General features: G+C 35.4%; 2 protein-coding genes across 3 annotated transcripts in view; both read right to left on the bottom strand.

The window, feature by feature from the left end:
* The window catches only part of CEMIP2 (cell migration inducing hyaluronidase 2), a 74001-nt gene extending 73714 nt beyond the window's left edge, over positions 1-287 (bottom strand). The window contains exon 1 of the mRNA XM_039361691.1: positions 144-287. The gene's annotated coding sequence lies outside the window, so the exon portion shown is untranslated. The remainder of the gene's footprint in view (positions 1-143) is intronic.
* A 5670-nt stretch (positions 288-5957) lies between these two features.
* ABHD17B (abhydrolase domain containing 17B, depalmitoylase) lies at positions 5958-21336 on the bottom strand. Of its 2 annotated transcripts, none has more exons than XM_039361659.1 (4): positions 20911-21336; positions 14322-14796; positions 11290-11469; positions 5958-9530 (listed from the first exon to the last, which is right to left on the bottom strand). In XM_039361659.1, the coding sequence occupies exons 2-4, from the start codon at positions 14786-14788 to the stop codon at positions 9311-9313; spliced, it is 867 nt and encodes a 288-aa protein (XP_039217593.1). In that variant the 5' UTR covers positions 14789-14796; positions 20911-21336; the 3' UTR covers positions 5958-9310. The 2 variants fall into 2 exon arrangements, with proteins under 2 accessions (XP_039217593.1, XP_039217602.1); XM_039361668.1 differs by lacking the exon at positions 20911-21336 and adding an exon at positions 20490-20798.
* Positions 21337-21472: the final 136 nt, after the last annotated feature.

The raw sequence follows: 21472 nt of genomic DNA, 5'->3' as shown, positions 1-21472 counted from the left end.
TCTGAGACAAAATGACTTTATAAAAAGTCTGAACTCTCAGTTACCAGAATCATATATATTCTGTAATTGTGAAAATCAGACTGCATGATTTAAATAGACTTAAATTTAAAATACATTGTAGAATAAAGTATTTTAATGCTTACCTCCTTGATGATAGCATGTATATATGAAATAAGGAGAACGCAGAGACCTGAAGCAGACTTTTAATTGTTTGTCTCTATATGGGTAGTCAACAATGAAGCAAATGGTCCTCCTTGCTTTCAGAGAATAAATATCCAGGCTTGACACTGGTACAGGAAGAGCATTATCTCTCAGATTCTGTGTTCAGGATGTCATGCCAAACTCTTATTTTTCTGACTTAGAAAAACAGGAATTGTCTCATGTGACACCCTGGTGTGAGCCAAATATTATGATTTTTCAACCATTAGAATCACGAGCATTTCCACCTTTGCTAATTTTACTTTTCAAGGTTAAGTGACTTAACAGCGTAATTTAATGCATTTTTATTGAGAGTCCACTAAGTTACATAGAGCTTATTCACATTCAGCACTGACGATGTTACCTAGTTTGGGTAATGAAATGTCTGCAAAAAAACCAAGCTCAACGACCCCCCTCATTCACAGATAGGACCATATGCAAAATCCAGCTTTCTTTATAAATAATATCTTCTCCTTTAATAATAATGCAATTACTGTGGTCACGTAGGCACCCCAAGGGAGGAAGAAAAGAGATAATGGACTTCTTCTTCTATGGTATAAAGCAGGGCTGTCAAATTCATGTGACTTGTCAGGACGTATTGTGACTTTTTTGCCATTGTTTGGCAATGGGGTAGGCACGGTTTCACCATGACGCATCTGGCCCACGGGTCGGCAGTTTGACACCCTGGTATAAAGCAATACTATGCTTTAAAATAATCTGAACCCAATGTTGCTTCCAGCATCAGAAAATTTACTGTTGTAAGAGAAGCTTTGTCTAAGTGAATGTTAAAGTAACATGACAAGAAAAACCCATATTCTGAATTATTCTGGTTTCATAAACTGTTGTGTCAAATAATTTATCACATTTTTATCTTCATCATAGTTTCTTGTAAGACGTGATACCACACTATGACATAACACCCGGTAACTTCTGCATTGGAGTTTATAGCACACAGTAAAACATGTTTTTCTTCCACATCATATTCTTCGGATACAAGAGCTATATTTTAATTCATATTCTTCTGTATTGCTTGCCCAGCAATACAGCAATAAAATGCATCTGAGTACCAATGGCAGGAATCTCAAAGATGTTAATGACATGGAATCCCTCTTGACCCTTTTAGTTGTAACTAAGAAATATATAACCTATGTAATTATAATTCCACTAATCCATGGATGTAGATTCTAGATTTTTTTTTTAATTTCCAATTTGAAACATGGCAAAATAATCATTGGAAAAGTAGCATATCCTGCCCTAACCAAAGGCTAAAGCAGGGGTGTCAAACTCACCACATAACGTATTGTGACTGTTTTCCCATTGCCGGAGCTGGTGTGGGCACGGTCTCGACATGACGCATCCGGCCCACAGGCCGGTAGTGTGACACCCCTGGGCTCAAGGAACAAGAGGAACAAATTGCTTTTTAAATGAACTTTTCAAACCCCTCAGGTGAACTGAATGATTATACATAAATGCCAACAAATGCCTCACTGCTTTCTGGCCTTGACATGCTTTCTTTAGTGCAGGCATGTCAAACTCGTGATGTCGCGCGGCGTATCATGACTTTTCCCCCATTGCTGGCAATGGGGTTGGTGCAGTTTCAGCGTGATGTATCAGGCCTGCGGGCCAGCAGTTTGACATGCCTGCTTTAGTGTCTTGTCTCTTTAAATTGAGTTCAGTGTACTATTATGATTCAGCATATTTGCTAAGCTAGGCCCAGATCTGTTTTCCCTTATTGCTTTCCCTCCTTTTTCTCTATAATAAATGTTTATTTTGCAAGACTTGGTTGGGCCATGCTTCACTGTAAAGTACACCACATGTTTTGTATGTTTTTTCCTGTCTATGTTTTTATGATTATGAGGTACTCTATGAGACAATATGTTCTGCTCAAAAGAGAGGAAAAATGCAGCAAATAAAATACATTTTCTGAAAAACTTTTATGCACACCCACTGTCAACCATTTTTGTAAACCTAAAGCTAAAATGTTTATAATGTATTCTTATTCAGTCCTTAAAGATTCTTTACATACAATTAATATATATAGCTACCTATATTATAGATAATGGATTTTAGAAGACAAAGTTTAGAAAGCACAAATGCTGCTAATGGTATATGATGCAATAAAAAAAGCAGAAGCAAATGCAAAATAATTATCTCTGCAGATATGACATTTAATCCTTCAAAAAAGGATGAATTTGGAACTGGAATCCTGTATTTTTGTGGTACATAATAGTGAACTTTAATAGGATCAGGTAATATGGGAGAAATGATCACTTCCATAAAATAGTTCTGGAAAATTCAGTTTAGTAGTTCAATTTAAACACTGAATTAACTCTTTGTGACTAAACAAATTACATAGACCAGTCTCAATGCATGCTATTTAATTAATTCTTCTGTAACATTCCTTACCCTAAGTATAAAAATGACAAATGTTTGTGGCTGCTAGTATAGTGTAGCATTGAAGGAACACATATTTTCTATTAAAATTTCCTGTTGCGGTTTACCTGTGCCATTCATATGATTTAGCAATAGTGTCATTTTCTATACAGTCATTGTACCATTATGTGCCTTTTATTCTGTTGGTTACAACTGTCACTTAACTGAATGGATTATTGGAAACTCATGCATCATTCCTGTTAGCAAATGTAGCACAAAAACAGGAAGTACAGTGATCTGTTACCAATCTGGCATTTCATCATACTCATTCTGAAATACTGCTGCTTCTGCAATCAACATAGACTGGAGTAAGAATCATCTACTTCGGTGTATGTATTACACAGGTTGCTATTTAGCATTCCCATTCAGAATGTTTGACATTCACAAACCTGTTTGTGTAGAAACATGGCTACACTGTAACAGATATATTAATATATGTGAAGTTGCTAGCAGGCCAGATCCCACCAATGAGCCCAAGAAAAAATGTATAACTCCCTGAAAGGTAGGAAAATATTTTTTAAAAATACCCATGAAAGTATGATATTTCATTGGCTATTGTTACTAGCCAAAAAAAGTCAACAACCCTAGTCCAAACAATACAGAAAAATAACAAACAAGTAATATTTTGAGTAAAGAGCTTGACATTTGTTTTTGTGAACAGTTAGTATATGAGCACTTTTTGCCATTTGGCAGAATCCAGAAGAAAGTTTAAAAATTCTACATCCTCTTGAATAATTAGTTGGACTAACCAAGCACTCACTCTTTAAATCTTTGTTGCTTATGGAAATGGTAATTTTAGAATATTTGTACTCTTTCTAAAACTTAAAAGAACAATTATTAAAATACATTTCTAAATTATGTTATAATTTAATAATTAAGAGATCAATGCTTTAGTAAAGGAAAATGATAGCCTAGTAGAGTTAAGGCAACTGAAGAAGCTGTTTTCTGAAATACAGTCCCTTGAAAAAATTATTTAAGACTGCTCTTTTAAAAACTATGGCAATATGAGACAAACTCAAGCAAAACCCATTAGGATACTTCTACTATTGAAATATAATGTGGTTTAGAATATTCCAGAATGCGTTATTTTAAATAAATAAGCATCATTAATCAGAGTTTAAGCTAGCTTTTTTTATCTTGTAAAGCAACAAAATACTGGTAAATACCAACCAGCCAAGCAATACAAATTTGTGTCAGTAGAGGGCACACATTCATTCTAAGAACTACTACTAAAATATTCTAATAAAGCCTGGTACAGTATAAAAATCTAGTTCTTACTAATCTTGTCTCATTCAGACAGCAATAAGACAAATTATCTTTCTCTAAAAAGTGAAATGTTGGGGAGGAAGTTTAGTCTTGCATTCTTTCAGAAATGCAGTCTTATTTTAACACCTTTTCACAGGTGTTCAAGCTTTGCAAAGAATTTCATTTTGCTAGTTTTGAGTTGACATCTCTCCTTGAAGCATAGCCGTGTTGTGGTCTACTGTCTCATTTCAGCTTGTTTCACCAAACTAGCTTTTGTGAAAAATGTACTGCTGAGCAAATGATTAAGACATTTTTTGTTTCTGTTGCACAAAACACAAAATGGATATGCTTTCTTTACATAACCCTAACAATGGTTTGACTAAAGAAAATTGGTGTGTTATGGCAAAAACTGTAGGGGTGAATTAGCTTAAATACTGATGCCTTATCATAATATACATTTTCTGGTGTTAATCCAATTATGCCTTTCAATACTATTTGTTCAATTCAAACTTTAGTTCTCGAAGAAGTATAAGAAAAAGTTGCCTATTATCAGCCTTTTGATATTTCATATTTTTTCCACTCTGAGATGTACAGTATTTCTCTTTTAAAATTTCATTAAGACATTTTCTCCAATAATGCATACCTACAGTGGGGCAAAAAAGTATTTAGTCAGCCACCAATTGTGCAAGTTCTCCCACTTAAAAAGATGAGAGAGGCCTGTAATTGTCATCATAGGTAGACCTCAACTATGAGAGACAAAATGAGAAAACAAATCCAGATAATCACGTTGTTTGATTGTCTTTTTTGCCCCACTGTATATATAAAAAAATATTCTGTACCAGATCTTTTTTGGTGATGAATTTTCATTTTTCTTCATTGTTAATGGTCCATCCTGCCTTTTGAATCTCTTTGCTAAATGAATACTGTTTAGCATTTTCACAGAACCCTTGCCAATCATATATAGTTTCATGCAAAAAATTTAGGCAGTCCTTTTCAAACTTATATTTTGAATCTGCAAATAAATAGTAAGCATACTGATTTGCAGAAAAAGATAATGTTTAACTTTGTACCATGTAAAGGTTGTGCTATCTTCTGTTGCTTGGAAATTTAGTGAAACATACAAATCTACCTGGGGCACCTAAATTTTTGTATGCAAGTATAAATATGAACCAGAACGGATGAATCCTCAACAAATATACTTAAGTTTCTCTTAGCAGAGACATCCATGAGATTAAGGGCTCACTTAGAAACTAAACTGAAAGCCTTAATTAAATTACATATTTTAATGGGGTTTTATTTTTCAGTACACACAATCTATTGCAATACTCAGCCCTGAAAGTTCTTCTCATACATGCATTCTGATACTGAGAGTATAAAACTCAGGTTTGGTAGCATGAAGAAGATGAATAATGAAGGAAGGGAAGAGTTGGAGTTATGATTCCTCTGCCAAATTTTTAACAGTGGAAAATTTTTTATTTTATTTTACTACCAGATAAGCATAAAGATGATTTGGCTTAAAAGAAAATAAGTGAATAAATGAAAACAGAGGATTCATCCTCTCCAACGGCAAACCTACATAATAGGCTACAAAATATCACCAAATTGATTTTTAATGGATAAAAAGGGGACATTAAATATATGAGAATATTAATACATTTAATTGGGTTTTTTTCCTCTTGCCCTAGCCTCAGTCCTGAATTTTTTCACACTGGCAGCAGTCTGTATATACATTTATTACTATACCAGTATAGTAGTTCCCATAATTAGGTTCAATTTTACAGTTCACAAAAAAAGACTGTTCCCACTGATTAAACTTTTTTATACTGCTAATAGCCAACCAGCCAACACCAGCATGCATTCAAGAAATTTAATTATTCCCACTTCAACAATTTCAATTGCACTGCCTTCCCCCCCAAAAACAACAGAAGTTCCATAAGCAATATCTCATAAATTTAGACCATACTGATATGTTCCAGGTATCTTCTGAAAAAAGACCAAAATTACATGATGGTGAAAATTATAAAACAATACTGCTGAAAACAGGATTCCATTACCATTTATAAAAAATTGAAACACTGTAATCAAAAGCTAGGTTTTTATTTGAGCTATCTGAATGTACAATGATTAGCAGGATTTTTAAAATAGAAATAACTCCAGAGTAAAGCTTACGGATAGCCTTGACTCTGAATTAATCCAATGTTAAACAAAAGGACAAACACAAGCAAACGTAGTAAAGATTAACATTCAAGATTTAACTTCATCTAAATAGTTTCCATTTACAAGACTTCTTTAAATTGTTTTATTTTCTGGAATAATGTATATATCTGTAATTACCTTGTATCCACCTTTCCAAAGTGGAGGCTCAACTACCGAAGAGTAATAAGGTCAGTTTGAGGTAGTGTGCAGTATTAAACCAGACAATTACATCCATTTACTTGCAAACTATAGCAACCCAATTAGGCAGTGTATCAGTGATCCTTATAATATGCAGCACAAAAGTGAATATTTATTAGTGTACAGAGTTTTTTTTAAAAAAACAACAATAATTCCATAATAAAGATGGCAAGTTGTTTTTTCACTAATGGCTTTTATCTCATGTAAGGTTCTGCAGAAATTACCATGACTGTCAGTAATAATGAAGAACCAGAAACAAATTCAATCTGGAATTGTCAGTATTTGCTTAAATGCTTACCAAATTCTTAAAATCTCTTGGTGAAAAAAGGCAATTTGCCACCCTTTACCTCATCTTCTAAAAATTACTGTACATTTTAGTATGTTTTAGGAGTACAATTTTACTGCTAAGTAAAATTGAAGTAATTTATTTCTTAACAGTATTCTTGCGTCCTATTAGAAGGAATCATATTTCTCCCACGCCATAAGAGCCAGTGTGCATCAAAAATACATAATTCAGATTACTTAAAAGTCATCACTAATTTGTTTTGGTAAGGTTAAATATATCATGCTTATTCAATATGAATGGAATGGACGGAAGTATAGTGTTTACATCTTTTATATTAAGTTGCTACATTTTGAGGCAGTACTTACCTCTTTACTACTAGTAAATAAATGCACAACTTTACCCATATACTTCTCCTATATGTATGCAGTTGATTGTTAAGACAGAGCAGCTAGTTGTAAATTACTGTTGGTAATAGCAACTAGGGGAGAACTCATTGCCTAACAAACAAATCATATAGAGTGGCAAATTCTACATTCTTTATAAATACAATCTGAAATGTAGGGCAATATAATCATAATATAAATCAGCTTGCTACTGATACATACAGTTGCAAACATCCTATTGTAAAATAGCAAGTTGCTTGCATCAGCACACAACAGTAATCCATATATTCATCAATCGCAATCTACATCTTTGGCTGGTATATATAATCACTTATGTCGCTATTTATTCCACTGTTCTAAGAAAGGATATATGAAACAACACTGAGATTAAACTGAACTTTCTTGGACCAACTTTTAATTTGAATTAAGGACTGTAGAGAAAAGATGTAGTATTTTTAATCTGAAAGTCAAGAAGTTAAACTACCAAAATGTAATTAATTTTCTCAGTATTTCATTCAAATCAACACTATTTTTAGGATCAATGTTCAAGCTCCAAGCATTTGAGATTTTATTGATTTTGAAATACACCCATTGAAGTCATTAAGTCTATGGGACTGATAACTAAAACTGAATCCAATCGCTAGTGCATTAGTCTAATTGGAGAAGGTATGTATTTTTAAATGTACTAATAAAAGATTTCCTTTAATCTATACTGGTAAAACAGCATCTCAAGCAAAGAACTGGTTGCTAATTTTCTTGAATTCAATCTCTGTGTGATCAAATTGCGATGTGATACAAATAGTTCATAGAGGTTGAGATTGGCTTAAGTATATTAAACATATTAAAACTAATTCAAATATTATTTTTAAATAGTATGGATTGAATCATTACATTCCTAGATCTAACACTGCAACTGACAAACATTTGCTAGCTATTGTGACAACTCATACTTTGCCTTATATATTTAATATATTAAGTCCTTCATTTATGAAATCAAAAAAGCAATTTAATTAGAAGCCAGAATGGCTTGCTCAAAATGGGAGCGTACATTTGTCAAATGTCTTCTATCCCCTAAAAAAGTGGATGATATAAGTAGGAAAACTTCTGGCAACAAGAAATCAATCTAGATTTTAGGAATTACTAGATTTTAGCAAGATGTCACATCAGAAATTGTGCTCTCTTACTGTATCACAGAGAAAGAACTAATCAGGAACAGTTTATGTTTCGCACAAACACTTCAGAATTGTAGATTTTTTTTCTTAAGAGTTAAACACATCAGAATCTAAGCATTTACAATACATCATACAATATTCTCAGACAATCACAAGAATAAGCAGAACAGGTTAACTAAGTAAGGCTTTAAAATAGAAACACAGTGTGTATTTGAATATTATTTTGCTTACAGGACAGGTTATATTTTAATTTTATTCAAGCAAAAATGTATTCTAGGGAAAGGCAGCTTATTTTATGATGAGTTGTCAACATTTGTTTTACTATATAGGAGTACATTAGTAAACTTTTCATAATAATTGAAACAATTCTATATTGTAAAACATTCAAATCAAATCAAGTGTCAACTAAGTCTATAACTTTGCATGTTTGTCTATATAAAAAAAATCAAATCAACCTTAGATTTTTTGGGAAGATTTTTACATGATTATTTTAAAATAGCTGTATATAAAGTTCCTTAGATTACTTGCCAATATCATGGAGATATTGGTTCCATCTTTTGTTGAGTTTCTATCGGCCTTAGAGCAGTGCTTTGAAAACAGCATTTTTGGCCATTAATTAGTCAGGAAAAGAGGGGAAAAAAACACTGAGAAGACAAGGTAATAAAATACTTATTCTGATTTGCTCCCCATATAAGGCCTGTAAAATTCAAGTGGTTGTCTTCATTCTTTTTTTATTCCTTCAAATGCAATGGATGTTTGTATTTTATAACTGCTTCACTTATACCTGTGCAACAGAGTATGTCACAGTACATTTTGAGATGTTTTAAAAATATTGTATATAAACTTGTTTGGGATATGCTAAAGCATTTGGCAACACTTTTATAGCATCAGAGTTTACATAATTAAAATTTTACTTCCTTCTAAGATTTTTGTACATCTTAAAAAGACTTGCAAATTGATTTAAGTATAGAAGAAAACTTGCACAAAATATATAAACTACACAGGTTTTGTTCCATTATCTACAATTCCACTTAATACTGGCATTAAAACCTTCATTAATTATGTTTACAAATCATTTTACCTGTACATTTATGAAGGCAACTGACCTGATTTGAAAACAAAACCATCAGGTTTTACGTGGTGGCCATTAAGATCTGGAGTTCAGCAATGAAATTCAACAAGTAACTAAACAAAGCAGTTTACAAATTCACCAGTTCCTGTGATACAAATTGTTTTAATCTTTCAAGATACTGTACGTAAAGTTCCACATCATTATGTCCTGCCCCTTCAAGCCACAATGGTTCCACAGGTCTTTGGCAACGTTCAAATAATGCTAGGCCATGTGAAAAGTCAATCACTTCATCTTCAGTCCCATGGATTATTAACACTGGAGAAGTTATTTTAGATATCTTGTCAATACTACATGAACACAGAAAAAAAATAACACACATAACAGAAATTTCCACAATATCTTACATGAGCATATAGTTAAAAAAATTTACTATGCTTTATTGACAGTGTGCCATTAGAGCAGTGGTCTTCAAACTTGGCCCTTTTATGACTCATGGACTTGAACTCCCAGAATTCCTCAGCCAGGCATGCTGCTGAAGAATTCTGGGAGCTGAAGTTCATGAGTCATAAAAGGGCCAAGTATGAAGACCCCTGCATTAGAGTTTATTTGGTGGAGATATTCAAAACCAGGACACACAAATTCATGTAGAAATTAAACTTTTGGGGAAAAAATACAAGACTGACATCCTGTGGTATATATAGCAGAATTCTCCTGGTACTGAGAAACAGTATAATGTGAGATTTTTTCCTAACCTCCCCTTAGGCTCCCAACACCACCTTCACGTTTCAAAGAAGAAAAAGACATTTTGCAGCAATATATTAATGATGCTGAAGACTAGAGGAGGATGGAAGCATTGGAGAAAGTTGCTGGCCTATCTTTCTTTCATGTAGCCCAGTTCTTTCTGCAAAAAGTAAAAACTTGAGTACAGGTAGTCCTCAACATACAACCATAAATGGAATCAGAGTTTCTATTGCTAACAAGGCCAAGGCCGTTGTTAAGTGAATCACACCCAACTTGATAATCTTTTTTGTCATGGTTGTTAACCAACTGACTGCAAATGTTAAGTGAATCATGTGGTCATTAAGTGAATACAGCTTCTCCCACCGATTGATTGTCAGAAGCTAGCTGAGAAGGTCCCAAATGGGGATCCCATGAATCTGGAACGCTGCAACCATTGTAAATACCTACTGTGTTTGCCCGAAAATAAGTCTTATTATTATTATTTTTTATCTCCAAAAGAGGCACCAGGTCTTATTTTCAGGAAGGGGGTGTCTTTTCCACTCACCTCACGGTGACAGCCCTGCCCAGCTGGCCCACTTCTTCTGCGGCTGAAGAAGCAGCTTCATACTGCAGCTGAGAATGGAGCTCCAGCCTGCATTTTGCAGTCAGAAGCCTTTCCAGAAGGCCTCTGTAGCTGAGAACCGAGCTACGGATTGAATCCATAGCTCGTTTCTCGGCTGCACAGGCCTTCTGGAAAGGCCTGTGATTGCAAAATGCAGGCTGGAGTTCCATTCTGCAGATTGAATCCATAGCTCGGTTCTCAGCTGCAGAGACCTTCCGGAAAGGCCTCTGATTGCGAAATGCAGGCTGGAGTTCCATTCTCAGCTGCAGAATGAGGCTGCTCCTTCAGCCGCAGAAGAAGTGAGTTGGTGAGGCAAGTGTCGATCTATGGGAGGCCTAGCTGTAATGGTAAGCTCCACCCACTCAAGCTTATTTTCGGGGTAGGTCTTGCTTTCAGGGACTCACGGTACCAGTTGTCAAGAACCTGAATTTTGTTCTCGTGACCACGGGGATGCCGCGATGCTTGTAAATGTGAGGACCAGTCATAATCACTTATATCTATGTCATTCAAACAATCACTAAACAAAATGCCTGTAAGTCAAGGCCTACCTTTATTAAGATGGGCAGGCCTTATTGCAACCCACAGATTTTATTTAATATATTTTAACTGTCTGATTTATAGTAGGATTGAAGTGAAAACAAAGTCCAGTTACTGAAAACAGGTTTCTAATTTAATGACTTTTCTTTTGACATTCAAGTAAAAGAGCACATGGATGAGACAACTAATTTCCAACTACATTTTTTTAAAAAAGTACAGCAACTTACTTTGGGAATGCATCAAAGCAGTACGTCTTCTTTATATCAGGAAAAGCTACTCGCATTCCTGAGGTCAGTGGAGAATGAAGAATTACAGCAGCACTTTCATAACGAGCAGCAAGATCCACAGATGGCACGGTTCCTATGCTTTGGCCATATATAATCACATTTTCAGGGCGAATTCCATATCTGAAAAAGTAGTTTTTTATGTAATTTCAGTGATGAAATATGCTATGAATAAAGTAAATATTCAAGTGAACATAAAATAGTAAAATCTTCTATCTTACAGAATGTAAAAAATAAATCATTTTATCCCGTTTATGAAGGGTAAAAAGTTTCACAAGTACAATTATATTCAGGCAAATACTTTTAAGTGAAATGTATCAAGAATATTATACTTTTAAAACTAAAAAATATAGTCATTAGTATATTTTTAAACAGAGATTATAAAAAAGAGCTTATAAAAATGACATTCAACATTTGATAAATATCTGTCCTCTCAGATGGCGGTTCAATGTCTATATTGCTTTCTGAAAATTTAAGAGCACATATAGCTTATTAATCCAATTAAGATTTTTCTAAACTGGTTTTACATACACAGAATCACACCTCATTCTTTCTGGTGAGAGGAATGTATGATGCTCCTTTTTTGCTGAATGATAACTTCCGTTTTATGCCAACTAGAATGCCAGCCAGGAAGCCAAACAAGCAATGAGGCAAGCAGTATTTCAATATTTAGAACAGTGTTTTCCTAAATTGGCAACTTCTAGGTGTGTGGAGCAACTAACAGAATTCTCATCGGCTGTCATCTGCTTAAGGAATTCTGTGATGTGAAGTCTACACACCCTGGAAATTTCAGTTCCATTCAAGCACACTGATTTAGAGCATCAGTAACCCTTACCCCACCCCATCTTAGAACATGTGCAAAAAGTGTACTAGTAACTGCACAATTTCTAATTAAGAAATATCAGGCAGTATTCTGATCAAGGAACTACTCAAAACTATAAAAAGTCAGAGAGAGTATACAATTCTCAACTTCAATGTCACCTGAATAAAAAGCCATTTAAAATGGATTTGCTATGTTACTAACATCTACTGTTTAAAAACAAATAAGTATATAAGTATGTTCAAACTTTAAAGTGATTTAAATTATTATTTATCCCTACTCCACCATAAAATCACAAGAGACACTGACCTACTAATTTATAAGTATTTAGGCAAGGATCCGGTTTATCTTGTTTCAAACTAGAGGTCCCAATAATTACTTAATTATTACTAGACTTAAGACTTACATACAATCCTATACACAGTCAATAAAATCAAAGGGGTTATTCAGTCAACATATGCAAGTTTTTAAGGACAAATAAACAAATCCCTATTTCTATATGCATTTCCAAATAATTAAAACATGAAGAGTGACCTTACAGTGCAAAAATATTTTTGAAAAATGTAGGAATGTTGAAGACAGAAATAATGCATTGGAAACATCAGTCTTAATTAGATTACTTAAAAAAAAGGTTAAGAAATTAGTTTGCAAAAAAAAAAAAAAAAAAAACATCATGCCTAGTAACAGCAAGAAAAGATAATCCACCACCAACTGGAGCAAACAGTAACTGCTCTGGATAAACAGAAGCATAACAACAGCTTGTTCACAGATATTCTTCCTCTCCACCCACAAGAATGAAAAATACAGTGCAACCATCTACTATGATAATGCTGAAACTGCATGTGTGGTTTAACCAGAAATATTCAGGTAAGTAGTACACACATTGAGTTAAAAACAGCAACAGCTGCTGCTTGTACTATAATCAGTGCGGAAAGGATGGCACAGGTGCTGTTGGAAAGGATGTAGGAAAACAAAGGAATTAATAAAAATTTGGAATGTATCTTATCAACATAAAAATGAACAGAGCAAAAAGATAAGAAGTCTTAGCTGTGAGGTAGCCAGATTTTTATTTAAAAAATATGCATGTCAAAAAAAATCCTTAAATATGTCTCCAAATATGCATATTAGAATGACTGCCTAAAACTTTCATTCTCAATGTTCAGGCTACAGAAGAGCCACAATAGCTCTGTTAATACTATGCCATTATTTTAAATTAATTGTTGCTCTAGTGATATAGCTCATATATAACAACAAGCCATAGAGCATGGTTTACAAATCAAAATGTTTAGATTTCTGTAATACAGTGCTACACCTAAATAAACTACATGATGGCTTAGAATAGGGGTTTCAAACTGCTGTCCCGCAGGCCAGCTGCAACATGCGGAGACCATGCCCACCCCAGCTCTGGCAATGCGAAAAAAGTCGCAATACATCACGACACGTCATGTGATGTGGCGAGTTTGACACCTGTGGCTTAGAATGATGGGAACTTACACCATGATGCTTTAATATAAAGAAGCGTTCAGTGTAGAATCCTTACCACGCAAAATTAGCTTGATTCCAATCATTTATTTTCTGAAGATATGAATTAATCTGAAGCACTGATTGAATGTAGCACCTGATTTTCTTTACCAATGAAAAATATATCAATAATATTAATATTTTACTAATCTATACTCTATTGAACTGAACTCCATTGCCACAATGTAAACAAAAGCATTATTTATCACAAATTAGTAATATATCCCTTACCTTACTTAGTGAATTAAAAAAATATGAACAGATTTTTAATGTAAAATCTCTCAAACGGCTGAGCAAACAAGGGCAAGTAGAGTCCAATTTCCTCATGTCTTATTTTTTACAAGTCTCTAATAAAGCCTTCCTGAGGATTGAAAAAATCTAAATAACATAGACTTTGGAATAGGGGATTGGCAAGGAAAAAAATGTGAGCACAGTTACAGTCACTGTGGCACACAGCCATTCACTCTACCTTTCCCCAGTCCCCATGCCACAATTGGTCCTTTCTGCAGACTTTTCCCGATGCTCAGATAAACTTTTTCAGGAGGGCTTCTGCTAGGCCTGTTATGCGCACAAATTCACTATGAGAATAAACAAAAATTCTACTAAATTTGTAAAATAATATAACTCTATTTACCTTGTTCTAAGAGCTACCCAAGCAGCATCGATGTCAGCATACAAGTTCTTCTCTGTTGGTTTTCCAGAACTTGCTCCATATCCAGAATAATCATATGAAAATATGTTGCAATTAATCCGTGAACCAAGTCCTATGTAAAAGCTGCTCATCTGACCTAAATCAACAGCATTCCCATGCGAGAAAAGTAAAGTATACTTGGCGTTAGGGGAACAACGCACAAACATACAGGCAATCCTGTTACCTTTGCTGGTTCTAGTCATGAAACATTCAATAGCATCTTTTTCTCTAGAAGAGTATTGCCAGTCTGCTCGATCAGAAAGATGTAGAGTCCAACGACTCCCACTTTCATCACACATGAGTGTATAGGTGGGGTCTGGGGGCAAAAATGCCAGTTTGGAAGCTATTTTTCCCGGACATGGTGGACAGCAGAATAGGCAGCAGAGTTCACTAAATGAAAGATTGTTCATCCTCCAATCTGAAATAAGAGGGAAAGGATGTTACCTTCCAGTAGGAATGCCATCATCATCATCATCATCAAATACTAATGTACCAGGAATTTTAGAAAAATTTAAAAGGAGTAGATCAAATTCATTACATATGATTTTCAGTAAAACATTGAACTTTTACATATAATACCAATACCACATAATTATTGCTAAAACAGCCAGCATAGGGCCTTCAAATCAAAATTTTGATTAAGAAGGAATTAGTGTTCTAAAAAAAAAAAAACTGGTTTAATGGTAAACTCATTCCTTTTTTTTTCCTGAAGTGGAATCTAATAACACCATTAGGAATGTTATTTAGCTTTCTACTTATAATAGCTCAGTTATAGATCAACACCACAACACTGAGTTATTTAGAAACCACTTGTAAGTTGTAACCAACTTAAGTATGACAAAGCAATGATTAATACAGCAGGTGTAACATTCATAATCAACTGAATTTTTGAATGCATTTTTTTCAGGAACTGCCAATATATTGCAAAACTTAGAAAAAAAATTATAAAATATAACTATGATCAGACAGCAAATAATAAAGCAATTCTGCTAAAGAGTGCCTTATGCACAGAATAGTACACAAGCTGAAATACTAATTTGAAGAGGCCTTTTGACTTAGGAGAAAAAAATGATTTTCATTTGCCTCAATCAGATTTATTTTATTTTATTTTTAATTTAACTTTTTAAAAATCTTTATGTTGTTAATTCTTTAAGAAGTTCAAACAGGGAATAATGAATTGTTTCAAAACAGTACTTGACAAAAGGATTACTACTTCCACCTAAGGAAGTGCTGTTTGACTAAATAATGCAAGAGTTGCTGAGATATACCAGGTGAAAAAGAATTTGCCGAAATCAAGCCAAGCATTTTATATAATTCCAACAGCACATCACATTTGTTTACTATTTATTAGTACATGTGAATATTTCAAACAAACTAAAGCGTAACTTTAAATCAATGTTAATCATAGTTACCATGATTGAACTATACTTTTTAATATAAACAAACTAAATTGTAACTTTAATCATAGTTACCATGCTTGAACCATACTTTTTAATATCCAATTTTCTTAAACCCATGCAGCAATCATGAGATACCAGCAAAAGGAGCAGTCACAGAGAGGAATCCATCAGGGTTGCTATGCTGAATCCAAACACTTTTGTCTGTTTTATATCTGAATACTGACTACTTATTGTTTTCACACATAACTTTAGGGACCAGAGTGGTTTTGTTTGGCGTTTAATTGGCTTTAGTTTGATTCTGTTTCAACTACATGCTTGTAACTTCTGTTGTATTTTTATTGTTCTTGTAATAAATTTTAAAAATCTTATTAATAGCATTGGTATCTTAAAAAAGATCACTGCATCGAACACACTATTCTAACCAGAACATATTATTGTACCAAGAATGCTATGATCTTCCTTAACAATAAAACTTTTGATTAAGTATTTTTAAAAAATTATGCTGTGCATTTATTACCCCTCCTTGAAAAACAAGAGCCTCGGGAATTAAACAAAGCTGAACATAGCTGAGGAGTCTGCAATTCTTGTGTCTGGTTTCTTTAAAAAGTAAATTAGATGCACAATAAATCTATGAACAGTTTCTCAGAAGTCTAAGTACATTTTATTACAGCACTAGCAATGGTACCACACAATAGCAAATATCACACAAAATATATCACAAGTCTCCAAAACAAGTTTACGGACTAAGCAGAAATTTAGATAGAAACAGAAACTTTCATTTTTGAAAAAGGAATTCATTTAGTTTTAGACAAATGAATTTTAGTTAAAATAATTCAAATTATGTTTTTACTGAAAACTGGTAAAAATTGTACTTTCTAAATGTATGTTATATTCCATAATTACTTTGAACAATAATTCTCATGGAAGTTGCTGCTTGGTATAATTGTATTCTAGCAATTCTTTCTCTATTAGTTTGCTAAATAACTTAGATATTAAATCTGTTTTCTCTTATTTAGCTACTAACAAATTTAACACATGTGCAATATGTGCTATATTAAATATGAGTTGGTGTAACATCTTTGCATAACAAGGAATTTGATAGCAGCACCCATGATGCTAATACTACTTCCTTTAGAAGTGTGACTAAGAAATATTAAAGTGCACTGAGGCACATTCTCACTATGCAGTTAGCTCAGCAATGTACATGCTTAAAAATGGAAGCCTAATATTTACAATATAAAATTCAGAGACATTTCTGTACTACAGATTAGGTGAAAAAAGACTATTTCATTAAATATATCTTTTCTCACAACCTCATCCATTTATAAGACTTCCATTTGAATGTTTGATAGAACCTGAGCAAATAGTAAACGGAGGGATTATAGATCAATCTTGCAACCCAAAATCAACCCAATTCAAAATCACATCCTTTTTAATTCAACAGGATTAACACCAATGTGTGCACAAGAAGAAAGCAGATGGATCTTTCATGACTTTTTTTAGGTACATTCAAAAAAGATGAGATTCTAGTTTTTTCAGTCTTCAAACCAGCAGATACTGAAATGACATTCTCTGATATTCTAGCCATAGTAGTTAAAGACCAGTTGTTGCTTTGAAATTACAAAAAGTTTGCTTAAATTTTATTCCTAAGCTTCTAAACAGATCCATGCTATGAATCAAGAGAGAATGAGAAATGAGTATACACAAAAGGCCCTGACCCTACTGTGACATATCACACTTGACAACCCTAACCTTTTCCCTGGGTCATATGATATGGCTTCAGCCTACAAGTGAAACAGCCAAAGGTTATCAATATAAAAGAGGCACAAAACAAAAAGTTCAGGGAGTCCTCAACTTATGACCACAATTGAGCCCAAAATTTCCATTGCTAAGCAAGGCATTTGTTAAGTGAGTTTTTGCTCCATTTCACAACCTTTTTGCCATAGTTAAGTGAATCACTGAAGTTGTTAAGTGATCATATGGTCATTAGTGAATCTGGCTTGTTGGAAGCCAGCTAGAAAGGTTACAAATGGTGATCACATTACCCCAGACAGTGCAACTGTCATAAATACATGCCAGTTGCCAAACACCCAAATTTTGACCAGGCGACTAGGGTGATATTACAATGATTGTAAATCCAGTCACAAGTCACTTTTTTCAGTGCTATTGTAACTTTGAATGAGGACGAAATGTATCTCTCAATTTTAACACCGAAATTTAACACCATTCTTCCAACAAGAAACAGGAAAGACCTTTATTTTATTTGCAAAGAACGAGGGTACTGTATAGCCACACAATTCCATTTTAACAATATTCTGAAACAAAAACAACATATATCTTTATCTTCAAGTGCAGTAGCTCCACTATTCCTCACTGCAATGTCCATTGCAATAATGAAGGATGCTGAATTGTAGTTTTGTGGCTTATCACTTTTTCACAGTCCCACTTGAAAATAACTCTGCCTAGTAGCCAATCAGCTTCAGTTAGATTATTCTACAATATCTAACTAGTCATACTATTTTACATATGGTTATTTCTGCTCTCCTATCTTCCTATATAGGAAGAAATAGGGTGCCTTTTTCCATTTATTAATTTTGAAAATCAAGGAAGAACTAATGCCAGTAAGAGTGCAACTGGCTCTTCTCTCCTGGTAGCCTCATTCAAATTCAGAAATATACTATTCTATTTAGTGTGTGAAACATACATTTAATTAAACTATATGATGAGCATTTCACATTTAATGAAAGCTTTCGCAAACTAAACATTTATTACACTTACATGTCTGCCAAACTGGAAAGACTCAAAGTGGCTTACATTAAAAACTCAATAAAAATAACCAGAATCCAAAAGGTAATTAAAAAATTAACACTATTGGGAAATACATAAAAAAGTTTCAATCACCTTATAGCATGATCACAAACACTTCATTCCATAGTCTGCTCAGTCACTTTTTTACACCTTTTAGAGCCAGATTTGTGCCAAATATTTAGGAGGAGCAACAACAGAGAAGGTACACTACTGGATCCCATAAGATGTCATTGTTTTACTGAAAGGATCTGAACCATACCTACATGGTCAGATCTTATTGGATGGGGAAGGGCATTTGGAGAAAGGCAATTCCATAGATAGCCAGACCCAGATAACATTGTGTAGATCATGGTAGGTAATTTTCTCAAGGGGCCACATAAGAAGCTGGGACTGTTGTGGAGGGCTGAACCAATAGGACTGTGAAAGTGCATAGGCACACATACCCGCGCATACATAAATTTTTAAAAAAGCAGTAATCTCCTTCAAAATAAAAGTAATGCAGTTTATTGCATGCATGGCATACACTTATTTACATTTGATTTCTAATTTCCAATTAACCTCACATGGACCAGATAGGGACAGCCAAAAGATTGGCCCAAGGCCGTAAAATGCCCAAATCTGTTATAGATAACATTTTGAATTGTACATGCTCTTCTTAGTTAAGCTTCAGGGAACTCTCATGTTTAGTCAGGACCATATTTTTTTGAAAATCTTATTTGTGGAAAAGAAATATTTTAGCATGGTATTTTGTGGAAGAGAAATACCTTGATATATTTTTCCCCACAAATATCTTTCTACAAATAAATAATGTACCAGATACCTAGGCATGTTGAAAGTCCTTTAATAAATAATAAAGCTAGTTGCTAGCATAACTAACTTGAATATTTTGTGCTATTTCCTTTTAGCCATTCTTCCTTAGAATGCAATGAACAAGTCATCAAAATGGAATGTTAGGGTCATGGCATACAGATTGTCATGCATTTTTAATATGCATTCAAAACTGGAAGTAAAATATGAATTTGTTCTAAGTTTGGAGTTGGTAACATACAAACATAGGATGCATGACTGGATGATATATGTTATCAAAGAACACATGGGATAAACTATCAGAAGAAATAAGAAACTAGACTATATCAGTCTTACCCTGACAAAATGTGAAGCTACATAAATGCTTGATTTCTTGAAATAAATTTTAAAACAACAGACCCTCCCCCAAAATAATTTAAACAGTAAAATAACTCTTAAAGAGTTTCAACTGAACTCGTTTAAATTTTAGCACATACAAAAGAAACACATGACAGCACTGTTAACAAACAGAAACACAATCTACCCCATCATAACAACAGAAACCCCATCTTGTAGGTATGTTAGTCATTCCAAATTGGTCATTTTACACCCTCAAAAGGCTAAATTTTTAGGAAATTTTTAGGATCCCAATAAGAATGAGAAACCTACTTGTTTATATTAGTTTTAAGCTAGCAATATAAGCCTCCAACAAAAGTCTTTAAAAAAACCACAGTACAGTATAGTCCTTCAAAGAAATTCTCATCCAAAGACTTCTTTAGATCTTACGAAAATCCAAACAGGGTCGCAGGAGTGGGGCGAGGCTAGTGGGAAGAAAAGCTTTGTTCAGAAACACGGCCAGCACTACTTGGCGCTTTTCTATCCCCTAGAACAGTGTGCCTTTCATCCTCTCTCTCTCTCTCTTCCAAAGGCTGCCTCGTATACAAAAGAAGGACGAGCACAGCGTAGGTCATTCTCTCCACCAAGACCCGAGTTTTCCCCTCTGCAGAACACACGTTCATCATGCCAGCGCTCCCCTCGACTTCTCGGCCAGACGAGCACCTTCCTCCCCTTTCCCCTGGCTCAACCGCCCGGCTCTCTAAGCCGTGTCGATGCTCACACCGGGAGACGAGACGAAGCTCCGTCCACGGTACCCCGGAATTTCGCGGGGAGACGAAGGCGAAATCACGGACCCGCGTCCTGGCGCCGCAGTGGAAGGCCGGTGTATTGCAGAGGAGAGAAGGGGAGAGGGAGAGATGGAGGGCAATTGCGGGGACATACGGAGGAGGGCGCTATCCACTCCATGCGGGACAGATTTCGCGGGCCCAGCAGAGCGGCTCCCGTTCCCAGAGCTCTCTCGGCGTCCTAGTCCTGATCCCCCCGAAAGCCCGCAGAACCGCAGGCGCCCTCAATTATACCTCAGACAAGAATTTCTCTCCCCCCCGCCTTTACTTCGGCCATGACTGCTGGCGAGACGCGAGGCCACTATCTTTAGCGACTCTCCCCCTCCCTCAAACTGAGGCAACAAAGAAGGCGCTCACCTCCGGACTCGCGCTCCGCGGAGAGCGCACGGCCGCGTCCAACTGCCTAGCAGAGTGGCGGGCGCGCTTCGGCGCTCGCTCCCGGCTCGCCCACAGCGCTCGGCCCGCTCCTGCCAAAGCTCTCGGGGCGCCGCCGTTCGAAAGCCAAAAGGTTCAATTAAGCCGAGCAATCTCGAGGCTCCAACGCCGGCCTAAAACGCCGGCTCGAGTTCCACCCTTCCTCTCCTCAGCGCCTCAGGAAAAAAACAACAAAAACGAAGCTTAAAAGCGCGGCAGAAGCTCCGGTGCGCGTTCCGTGGGAGGAAAAAAAAAATCCAGCCCACCCCAAGGGGAACTAAACAAAATAAGCCACAGAGAGAAGCAGAGGTATAGACCCCTGCCAAGCGAGGCGAGGGGCGGGACTTAAGCCTCTCTGACCGGTAGCCCTCGGGAGCCGACCAATAAAATCACATCTCCCAGCTGTGTGCTCTTGTCAGATTTCCTGGCAGGAAGGCGGGATCTTCCTGACTGAAGCCAATCGCAGCCGCTCTGCCACTCGAGGTAACCTGAGGCGCTCCGACAA

Source organism: Crotalus tigris, unplaced genomic scaffold (assembly GCF_016545835.1).
Source record: "Crotalus tigris isolate CLP2741 ecotype Arizona unplaced genomic scaffold, ASM1654583v1 scf7180000017585.4430047, whole genome shotgun sequence".
Taxonomy (NCBI): Eukaryota; Metazoa; Chordata; class Lepidosauria; order Squamata; family Viperidae; genus Crotalus; species Crotalus tigris.
This window is presented reverse-complemented; position numbering and strand designations above follow the sequence as displayed.

Coding starts and splice junctions, on each gene's coding strand:
- ABHD17B (XM_039361659.1), bottom strand. CDS start 14,788: ATGAACAATCTTTCATTTAGTGAACTCTGCTGCCTATTCTGCTGTCCA. Junction 11,470..14,321: donor TGGGTAGCTCTTAGAACAAG/GTAAATAGAGTT, acceptor CTACTTTTTCAG/ATATGGAATTCGCCCTGAAA. Junction 9,531..11,289: donor TGCTTTGATGCATTCCCAAA/GTAAGTTGCTGT, acceptor GTGTTCATGTAG/TATTGACAAGATATCTAAAA.